At 48.5% G+C, this 10,158-nt stretch overlaps 1 protein-coding gene across 2 annotated transcripts in view; it reads left to right on the top strand.

Moving 5' to 3' along the window:
- LOC103252808 (calmodulin) overlaps nucleotides 1-7,365 on the top strand; it is an 8,429-nt gene extending 1,064 nt beyond the window's left edge. For both annotated transcript variants that reach the window (XM_008051401.2, XM_021709303.1), the window contains exons 2-6: nucleotides 1,740-1,770; nucleotides 3,328-3,471; nucleotides 5,705-5,811; nucleotides 6,161-6,296; nucleotides 6,467-7,365. In XM_008051401.2, coding sequence (XP_008049592.1) covers nucleotides 1,740-1,770; nucleotides 3,328-3,471; nucleotides 5,705-5,811; nucleotides 6,161-6,296; nucleotides 6,467-6,495 — 447 coding nt within the window. In that variant the 3' untranslated portion in view covers nucleotides 6,496-7,365. The remainder of the gene's footprint in view (nucleotides 1-1,739; nucleotides 1,771-3,327; nucleotides 3,472-5,704; nucleotides 5,812-6,160; nucleotides 6,297-6,466) is intronic.
- Nucleotides 7,366-10,158: the final 2,793 nt, after the last annotated feature.

Genomic DNA, 10,158 nt, shown 5'->3' with positions numbered 1-10,158 from the left:
TGGGGGTTGAGGGCTGGGAGCGGGGGTCGCCCGGCCGAGGAGGGGTGGCGCCCTCCGCACGCGCCCTGGGACCGCCTCGCCAGCCGCCTGCCCTCGGGCGCACCCTGGCCCCTCACCCCTCCCAGTCCGCAGGGAGATGCCCCTCGTTTCCGCCTTCTCTGCAGCCTTAGCTCGCCAGATGCGCCTGGGCGCCGCGCTGGGTGTGTTTTCCACGGCCCCTTCCTCCCTCGCCGGTCAGAGCTGACATCATCCGCTGCGCGTTCTGGTTTGACGGGGTGGAGAGGTGGCTCCCGGCTGGGGCACACCTTCGTCCCCTAAGGCCATCGCGAGTGGTAGGGGCATTGCGTGGTCGAGGAAGGCGATGCCCTGGTAACGCGAGTTTGGCGGCGAGGTGGTACTGTTTTGCCCTTAGGGGAACAGTTTCTCTAGCGAGGGGTGGCAGCGCTTCCTGTTGTACAAGACAGACACTGCCCTGACATTACATAAATGATCGTGTATCCTCATTTAACTTGAAGAAAAACAATTTTTAGTGACTGCAGTCGAAAGGAAAGAAGACCCACTTAAATTTTGTGAAAACAAGGTTCGACTCCAAAATCAATGTGTTGGAACACCATTCCCACTGCGAAAGTTTCCAATTTAGACTGTAAACTGGACACCATCAGCTTCCTATTAGGACTTGTTTTGTAGCTGACTTCATTAGGTGCCCTTCATTAAAATAAAAATACATACTAGCTCTCCGTGAGCTCTGAATTCCCCTGGCTGGAGGTGCAGGTTCTGTGCGGGCCCACGTGGTACACGTGAGAATTGCCTGGTGGCCTCACTGCCTTCCTAGTGTTTTATCCTGGGTGCTCTGACTGCTGTTCATTCAGGTGGGCAGGGTTGTGCTCTCCAGTGGTTTCACAGTTATTTCTCCAGGAAAGGGTGTATGCAGAAAACCATCTCACTGGTTTTCTGTGTACTTAGTTTTTGCAGTCTGTAGTCCTGTTTGTAAGAAGGTTCCTTTTTTTTTTTTCCCCTCCTGGCTTCTGAATCCCAGGATAATTGGACCCAGGCTTTAGCCATTGTAATGGCAGGCTTTTAGGGACTGCCTGAGTTAAAGGATTGGAAAGCATTTATTATGGTGAAATGGGTTGGTGGGTCCCTGTTGCTGTGTATTTGATTTCCACTTAATTGTTTCTCATACAATGGATGTGAAAGCCTGTTAATCCTGCCCAATGCGGTTACATAATGCTAGTTTGGAGATTTTGGGCTCCGGGCGCTCACTGTGCGAGGTGCTCTCAAAGCCTTCCCTGGACAGGCTCCTGATCCTGGCAGTGGCCTTTGGGCTGGGTAGACAGGGGACTGATGAACAGGACTGTGGTGTCTCTGACACAGTAGGTGGCGCTCTTTCCCGGAGCCTGTGCGGTGGCGCCGGGCCTTTTGCCACTAGAGGTGCCATTTCTCACATGGTGAACTTCACCAGTTAGACTTGAGTTACTCTGTAGGTGGAAGGCCCAGAAAAGAGAACCTGCAGCCAGCCCATGTTGTCACTTCCTTGTCATCCTTTGTTAAAGTAGCATAAGGGGTTCCCCTGACTCTAGTTGTTTTCATTAAATGACAATGCGGAAGATTTCAAATGACCAAATTTTTAAAATTGATTTTTGAAAGATCACAGTATTGAAAATGTAATTGTGGAAAAGTTATGTTGATGCCAACAAACTGTTGTGGATTGAATTATACTCTTTTCTTTCTTCATGTAGGCTGATCAGCTGACCGAAGAACAGATTGCTGGTGAGTTGACAGCTCTGCAGAGTCCCCAGAAGGGCAGCACTAGGCACTGACTCCGTGTTGGTGACTCCCCTGTTCCCTTTCCTGGAAGGCCTGAACAGCTTTCTAAGAATGTATTTAAGTGAGAACAATAAGCAAGACACTTAGTTGCTTCTCTTTGTGGCAATTTGTAGATAACATGGAAGGAAGTAGAATCAGGAAGAATGCCTGTGTTCCAGACCAGCCTGGGCAACATAGCGAGACTCCGTCTCTACCAAAAAATTAAACAATCAGCCGGGTGTGGTGGCTCCTGCCTGTTGTCCCAGCTACTCTAGAGGCTGAGGTGAGAGGACCACTTGAGCCTAGGAGTTGGAGTCTGCAATGAGCTGTGATTACACCACTGCACTCCAGTCTGGGCAGCAGAGCCAGACCCTGTGTTTAAAAAATAAATGGCTGGGCTCGGTGGCTCAGCCTGTAATCCCAGCACTTTGGGAGGCCGCGATGAGTGGATTGCCTGAGACCGCGGGTTCGAGACCTGCCTGGACAACTTGATGAGACCTCATCTCTAAACACATCAAAAATTAGCTGGGCGTGGCAGCGCGCGCCTGTAGTTCCAGCTACTTGGAAGGCTGAGGTGGAAGGATCGCCGAAGTCCAGCAGGTCGAGACCGCAGTGGCTGGGAGCGGCCACTGCACTCCAGTCTGAGTGGAAGAGTGAGACTCCAACTCAAAAATAAATTAAATAAATAAATAAAATTTTTTTTTTTTTTTAAAGAAGAAGGCCCAGCATTTGTGCCTCACAGTGTGCCAAGTTGTGCATATAATTAGATTGCACTGAGCCTGCTCCTCAGAAATTTAGTTTTCAGTTCTTATGCCACAGGTCTTCAGTCATCTATCTTGAGAGCTTGTGCCTGCTATTTCATAATATGCGGTAGTGTGGGTGAAGATGAATGTCAGAACCACTGTTAATTATTGAGAAGAGAATTACATTCATTAAGGCTTTTAAATTTTTTGAGACAGCTTGCTGTATTGCCCAGGCTAAACTAAACTCTTAGGCTCAAGCAGTCCTCTTGCCACTGTACCCGGCAGATGTTAGCTTTTTAGTATTCCCTGGAAGATTTCTTTAGGAAATCAGGAGTGCTTCTGAAATTTCTTGAAAGCTGGGTAGATAGAATAAGTTGGTTACCTGGGTATATGCATTTCTAGGAACCTTTTCATATGGCTGAGAAATGGGGTTCTTCATGTTGCCTGTGCAGATCCAATAGGAAGGAACTTGAAGGGAGCCCATGGGCCAGTCTTATGTCTGACTGGACTCAGGACCAGCCTAAGTGTGTTCCAGCTTGGCCTTCTCTAAAAAATGGGAGAATGTTGACTTCATGGGCCTGCTTACAACGAACAGTGTTTGCCCCCTGGGCTGCTTGTGCAGGCCAGTCCAGCAGGACTTTTGGAGTCCCTGTGTTGGTAGCTAAAGCCCGGCAGTCTCTGGTGTTCAGGCAGCTTGGTTGGCAAACTCCAGGCAAATGTGCACTGTGGCGGGGTTGGGTAAAGACACTCGTTCTAAAGGGTACACTTTTGTTTTCAGAATTCAAGGAAGCTTTCTCCCTATTCGATAAAGATGGCGACGGCACCATCACAACAAAGGAGCTTGGGACTGTCATGCGGTCACTGGGTCAGAACCCAACAGAAGCCGAGTTGCAGGACATGATCAACGAGGTGGATGCTGATGGTGAGGCTCAGAGCCATGCGTGTGCCGCTCTTGCATGATTCAAGCTCAGACATGTTGTGGAGTTGCCTTTCAGGTCCCCAGAGGCAAGCAAGTGTGCACAGGTCTTTCTGAGGGTGCCTTGGGGCCTTGACAGTTACCGTAGATGGTAGCGGGCCTGTGGCCTGCTGCTCACAGTCTAGAGTGTGACCACCATGTTGTCCTTTCTGCTTGCCGTGACCTGGAGCTCAAATCCTTTATCAACTGCCTGTGAGTTTGCACTGAATCCTGAGGGGAAGTAGAATTAGATAGCTGCAGACCTGCTTTTTCTGAAGCCTGTTGTCTCGACAAGGGGCAGAAACCCCAGATGATGTGGATGACGCACAATGTTAAATGTTGCCATGGCACTGAGGATGGGAGCTGTGGGGGTGTGTTGGTTGCAGAGGCCTGTGCAAGGCTCGGGGGTGGACACCCGTGGACTTGGGGCATAGATCTGCGGAGGCCAGCAGAGGGGAGGCCACATGGGGTACAGAGCCAGTAGTGTGGGAGACCTGCCCTCTAGACCATGCAGTGGGCTGCTCATTCCCATCAGTAAAATTTTTGAAGCACCTCCCCAATGTATTTTTATAAATCATGTATATATGTATGTGTGAGGTGTATGCACTGTGAAGCATTGTAGAATGTGAGTTTTTAAAGGTAAGTTAAGAATAGATGAATAAATAGATAAGTTTAGATGATTCACTTGATAGTAGCTGTTTAAACAACATGGTACCCTAAGGTGATGAAGTGGAATGTCAACACTTAGAAACAGAGCTTTTGGCTAAGGCCGTTCTCAGAGCTTCCAGCTCATCCCTTCTGAAGACTCTTTCCACCCTTCATAGTATTTTGGGGACAAGGTTGCCTGTAGTCGAATCCGTAGCTCGCCAGGGTGACCAGCCCCGTGGGCCCGTGTTCTGTGTAGGCCCTGGGAAGCTGTTTGGGGACAGGGAAGCGTGGCAGGCCTCGGGCTGTCTGGGGGAGGGGGAAGTTAGGCCTGCAGAGCCCTGCATTTGCACCGGGGAATGTGGTGACACCTGGGGACATCTGCATGATTGTGACATAGCACCTCAAACGATTACTTTTGTTTTGCGTGCGTTTCAGTAACACCTTCATATGTTTGAGGCCAGAAAAGACTTGAGACTGAGTTACATCGCAAGGTGCTAGTGAAAATGAGTAACTTTATATAAATGGGTTTTTTCCCATTTATTTCATGTTCTACTACTGATCTGGAGGTTTGCACTGGGGGTGTTCCTCTCCCTTAGTTTTGGGGACGGAGTCATTTGGAACACTGGCCATGGAACAGATTCCCTGATACCATGTCCTAAGTGCCAGTGGTCTGAGCTGTGAACTGCTTTGAGCTTTTCCCTTAATGGAAAATAGATACTGAGTTGGGGAACAAAACAGGCAACCATGTCATGTGGCCTAGAGTTGTGGGGGGCCTTAGTGGCCCATGCGGAACAGAGTCTATCTGCCTGCCCCTGTCATCTCCTTCTCCCTTAAAACATGGTGTGCAGCATGCTCTTAACCTGCAACCCTGGCCCAGTGTCTTGATGTCACTGGCAACACCAGCCAGGCCAGGCTTGGCCCGAGTGGCCTCCTAAGCTCAGGGAGTAGCCAGTTTGAGGCTCCCTTGCTGGGGTAGGGGACAGCCCTTCTGGTTGTGAGTGTGCGGTTTCCTCTGCATCCTGAAGTGCTGATGGGGCACTGATGACTAGTGTTTGTTTTGTTTTGTTTTTTTGAGTCGGAGTCTCACTCTGTCGCCCAGGCTGGAGTGCAGTGACACGCTCATGACCACCAAAGCCTTCACCTCCTGGGCTCAGGCGATCCTTCCACCTGGGCCTTCCAAGTAGCTGGAATTACGGGTGTGCAACCACCATGCCTGGCTAACTTTGGTTTATTGTAGAGACGAGGTCTCACCAAGTTGCTCAGGCTGGTCTGAACTCTGGCTCAGGCAGTCCTCTTGCCTCTGCCTCCAAAGTGCTGGGGTTACAGGTGTGAGCCACCGCACCCAGCTGATTGCTAGTTGAAGTCATGTGGGGTTGCCCTGTAAAGTGTTGAGGTGTTTGGGGCCTGTAGGTGGCTGCACCCGTGAGGTAGTAGCCGCGCTTCATCCCAGTAGGGGCTTGCCATTGTGCACGGTGGTTCTGCACAGTTGTCACTGGAGAACTCCATGGATGGAGCACTTGTCTTATGTGAGCTTGTTGTTTTCTAATTTGAGGTAATGGCACCATTGACTTCCCAGAATTTTTGACTATGATGGCTAGAAAAATGAAAGATACAGACAGTGAAGAGGAAATCCGCGAGGCATTCCGAGTCTTTGACAAGGTAATCCTGTGTCTCCATGGGACTTTTCTTGCTGTCACTTTTGCAGGCTATAGTGGTCTGTTAGCCTAGTGGCCTGAGCCTCTGTCCTGGGTATCCTGACCATGGGTACCTTGTCAGGTGGGGGCAGGCATGATGAATAGGTGAATTTTGAGCTTTCCCGATTGTGACTCTTAATTCCTGTTAACTTTTAAAACCCATGTGTTTTCTGCGGTAGCTGATGGTGTGTGTTAGTAGGAAGAGTGTGGGGCTGGAGGTCGGAGGGTTGTTGCTGTTAGCAGAGCTAGGTAACTTGAGAGGGTGGGATTAAGTCCTAGGCTCACTGTCAGTAACAACTGCCAAATGTTCACAGGATGGCAATGGCTACATCAGTGCAGCAGAACTCCGTCACGTCATGACAAACTTAGGAGAAAAGCTAACAGATGAAGAAGTAGATGAAATGATCAGAGAAGCAGATATTGATGGAGACGGACAGGTCAACTATGAAGGTAAACGTGGCCTCCCTCTGGCTGAGTTTTCCATAGTTTCATCTCTCGGGTCTGTACACCAGGTTACTGAAGCGCTCTCCGACTTTATTCTATGCACAGCAGGGATGTTATGTTCTATATAGCTGCTTTTGAAGATAACCAAAAAGTTATGATTATATTTGTCTTTTCAGAATTCGTACAGATGATGACTGCAAAATGAAGACCTACTTTCAAGTCCTTTTTCCCCCCTAGAAGAATCAAATTGAATCTTTTACTTACCTCTTGCAAAAAAAAAAAAAAAAGGAAAAAGTTCATTTATTCATTGTTTCTATATAGCAAAACTGAATGTCAAAAGTACCTCCTGTCCACACACACAAAATCTGCATGTATTGGTTGGTGGTCCTGTCCCCTTGAGATCAAGCTACACATCAGTTTCCAATATAAATACTTGTCCCACCTTAACGATAAGGACCCCTTACGGCTCCATTTGCTGACAATTAACACACTGTCTGGGCTGGCCAGTTTTTCATGCATGCAGCTTGACAATCGAGCATAGTCAGGCATTTGTATTAAAAATGAAAACCGAAGAAACGATTCAAAACCTATTCCAATGGGTTCTAGCTCAATTTGTTTAGTAGAAATTGTTGTAGCTGGTTTCCTGAAAACAAACATTGAGAATTGGTTTACCTCAGGATGATGTGCAGAAAAATGGGTGGAGGCTAAACCTTTGAGACTGGTCCCGCTGGTAAGATGGTCCTCTTGCACTTCTGCGAGCGCTGGCCCACGGTGACGGTGACACACCATGGTGGCATGTCCATGTATGTTGGCTTAGCGTCATTCTAGAGTGAAACAGGTGTGAGGCTGTCACCGCTGACACATTTTTAATAAGAAACCGTTACCAAGGGAGCATCTTGGACCCTGTTTTTAAAACCTTCTGACCCCTGACTTGGAGCTGCAGAGTAGGCTGTGGACTTCAGCACAACATCAACATGGCTGCTCGAGAGATGGCAATTTACGTCCATTCCAAGTTGTAAATGCTAGTCCTTTTTTTTTTGTTTTTTTTTTCCAATAAAAATACCATTAACTTAAAGTGGTGTTAAATGCTTTGTAAAGCTGAGATCTGAATGGGGACGGGGCACTTGGAGGGGGCCAGTGTGGGCCTCCCTCCCTCCCTCCCAGGCCCCATGGCAGCCTCTGAGCCCCGGACCTAAGAGCAAGCAGATACCGGGGGCTCCATCGTGTTTTGTACATGTAGATCTAGTTGCATCTTCACAGGGGGAGGGGGCCAACCCATAGAAACTTCTAATGATTTGTCAGACAGTAGAGCTCTTAATGCAGGAACAAAACCCACTTTCTCTCCAGCATGTATTTAGGGGTTCTCACTTGTGCTGCTGCTGACCTGTTTTATGTAACTACTTGAGACTAACAGTGCAAGAGACTTGATTTAGTGTGTGTGTAATTCAATCCTCTGTGTGATAGAAGTGGTAGTCACCTTTCTAAGCCAGTCTCTTCATGCCTAGAAGACATTCACAGTCATCCTTGGGTCATGACTTCTAGTTTATGATAATACTTAACCTTAGCCTCCTTTTACTTATTTTTCCCCAAGTTGACTTGACTTTGCTCTCCCTCCCGCCCCTTCCTCCCCCCCAAATAGAACTCTCGCTGGCTTGTGGCTTGAAAGTAAAACTCCAGCCCAGAGTGATTTTTGTGTCTAATTATAAACCTGTAACCCAAACTCCTCTGTGCTGGGACTGGTCTTTGTGTTGGGATTGGTGCGTTTCAGAAGTCCCTTCAGCAGCATCGTGTGTTCAGTGCAAGCTCTTTATGGAAGTGAAGGCTGGATGTGCATCTTTCTGGGCGTTAACTGGTTATATCTTACTAGCAAGGAGGTTTGGGTTTGGAATGTGGGAGGTTTTAATTTGCTGGGGACGGCAGGCCGCTGGCAAGGCAGTGAGGAACGCTTGGCAGCCAGAGGGGTGTGTTCAGGACTGATTTATAGAGACCCTTGGCTTCTCCTGCTCCCCGTCTTTCTGGCATTTTGTAGCTTGCTAGATTTTCTGCCAGAAGGGTGGGTCAGAGTGGTGGAGAGGAGACTGCCCGTGTGCTTCTGCTGGTCCTTGGTCTGGGTGGTTGGGAGAGAAGGGACTGACAATGGACTGTCAAAGTATCCTTCCTTGGATCTGGAAGGAATGCCCAGGAATCCTTGGGGTTTCTCTCTTGGTGAGATCTGAAGGCTTCTGGCTTGAATAAGTTAATGTCATGGATGTTTCTTGGAGATGTCAGCCTGACTGTCGAATCCGTCTTGGGCCTGTGGTCAGTGACTCCTTGGTAGTCTCAAAGGGGGTTCAGGGGGTAATTTTTTTTTTTAAACTTAGCCTCATGTCTTTCTAGAAGCTGACTGGACTCCATTTTAGCAGTCCTGTAGCCTGTCCTAAAAGACTGTTTGAAACAGGATTCTTGTCTGGCCGGCATCCTGTATAGGAATCACAACCCCACCACCCCCTACCTGAATGCCAAGTTCCGGTTTGGAGCAGAAGTGAGGCAGAGTCCATTGCAGCCCTTCCCCTGCACTGGGGGACTGACCAGCCCAGAGGCGGGGTGTCGGCAGTCTGCCAGGTCTGCAGAGGCAAGAGCTAGGTCATGGCAGTGCTCATGAAGCTGGTCCTGCAAATACTTCTGACTCTACATATATACATTTATATATAAGGTGATCAGTGTCCCTGGCATCCCGCTTTAGCCAACTCGCCATGGGAAATGCTGAGTCCTTGGCAGACCCTTGTTCTGTCCAAGGACAGACAGCCGCGTTCTCCATCTGGGTGGGTGTTGAGCAAGACACAGGGCTCGATCCTTCAGCCGGGTTTCTGATGCACCGTTGCCAAGAAAGGCTTTTTCTGATTTTTGGACAAAAGAATTTTTGCAAACTTTCATCGGTGTCTTTCGGCAACTTACACACATTGAAAACGAGCTGTTGTACATATTTTTATATTCTCTTTATAACTGCATGTCCGATTGTACCTGTAACAATATTGTACTGAATGGCTGTCCGGTGGGCCCAGGCTGCTGTGTCCTGTCGGAGGAAGGGCTCACGAAAAGCTCTTCAGCATCCGTGGAGTTCCTTCCTAACAAAGAATGTAAATCTGGTCAAGTCCACCCGTTCATTCGATTTCTTTAAGCCTTTGAATTATTTATTGTATATCCTAAATATATCTATCCTTTGGCAGTGACTAGAGTTCCACTAATGTGTCTTAATCTCTCCCTCCAGCTGGCAGTTACTGTTTTTTAATCCCTTGAGGTTGTCCCGTAGGAGACAGAAACTCTGCTGTCTGCATCCCCTGGTGAGAAGGTAGTGGCCCAGGTGGAGTGTGTGCTCTTTCTCCAACTCTAGTGAGGATGGTGGGAGTCCTGTTGTCCAAAGGCTCCCCAAGAAGGGAACGTGCTCGAATGTCTGTAACTCTTGAGATGGACTGTTTGGAGATGTGACACCTCCCTGATGGGGACCAACTCTGGAAATTGTAAATAAGTTTATTTATAAACCTGGCACTGTATTCAATAAACACTTCTGCAGCCTTTCATCTCTACCCGTGAGCGTGTAGGTGTTGCGCGTGCAAAACCCTCGACCCCTTGCTCTCAACAGAATCTGCCAGATGGCATTCCACCTGGGCTCTGAGATGGGAGCCAGAAACACCACACACGTCCCACAGCCACCCTGCTCTCGGGTTAAGTAATGTGGGGGTTAATAACCGACATTTCAACCATCTTCTTAGCCTATTAAAGTATCCATGCTTGCTGCTTTCTATCTTTTTTTTTTTTTTTTTTTGAGTTGGAGTCTTGCTCTGTCTCCGCACGCTCATGGCTCACCACAGCCTCGACCTCCTGGGCTCAG

The sequence above is a fragment of the Carlito syrichta genome, unplaced genomic scaffold, assembly GCF_000164805.1.
Source record: "Carlito syrichta isolate Samal-C Ts95f unplaced genomic scaffold, Tarsius_syrichta-2.0.1 Scaffold171376, whole genome shotgun sequence".
NCBI classification, from domain to species: domain Eukaryota; kingdom Metazoa; phylum Chordata; class Mammalia; order Primates; family Tarsiidae; genus Carlito; species Carlito syrichta.
Note: the sequence above shows the minus strand (reverse complement) of the source record. Positions and strands in the feature narration are given on the sequence as shown.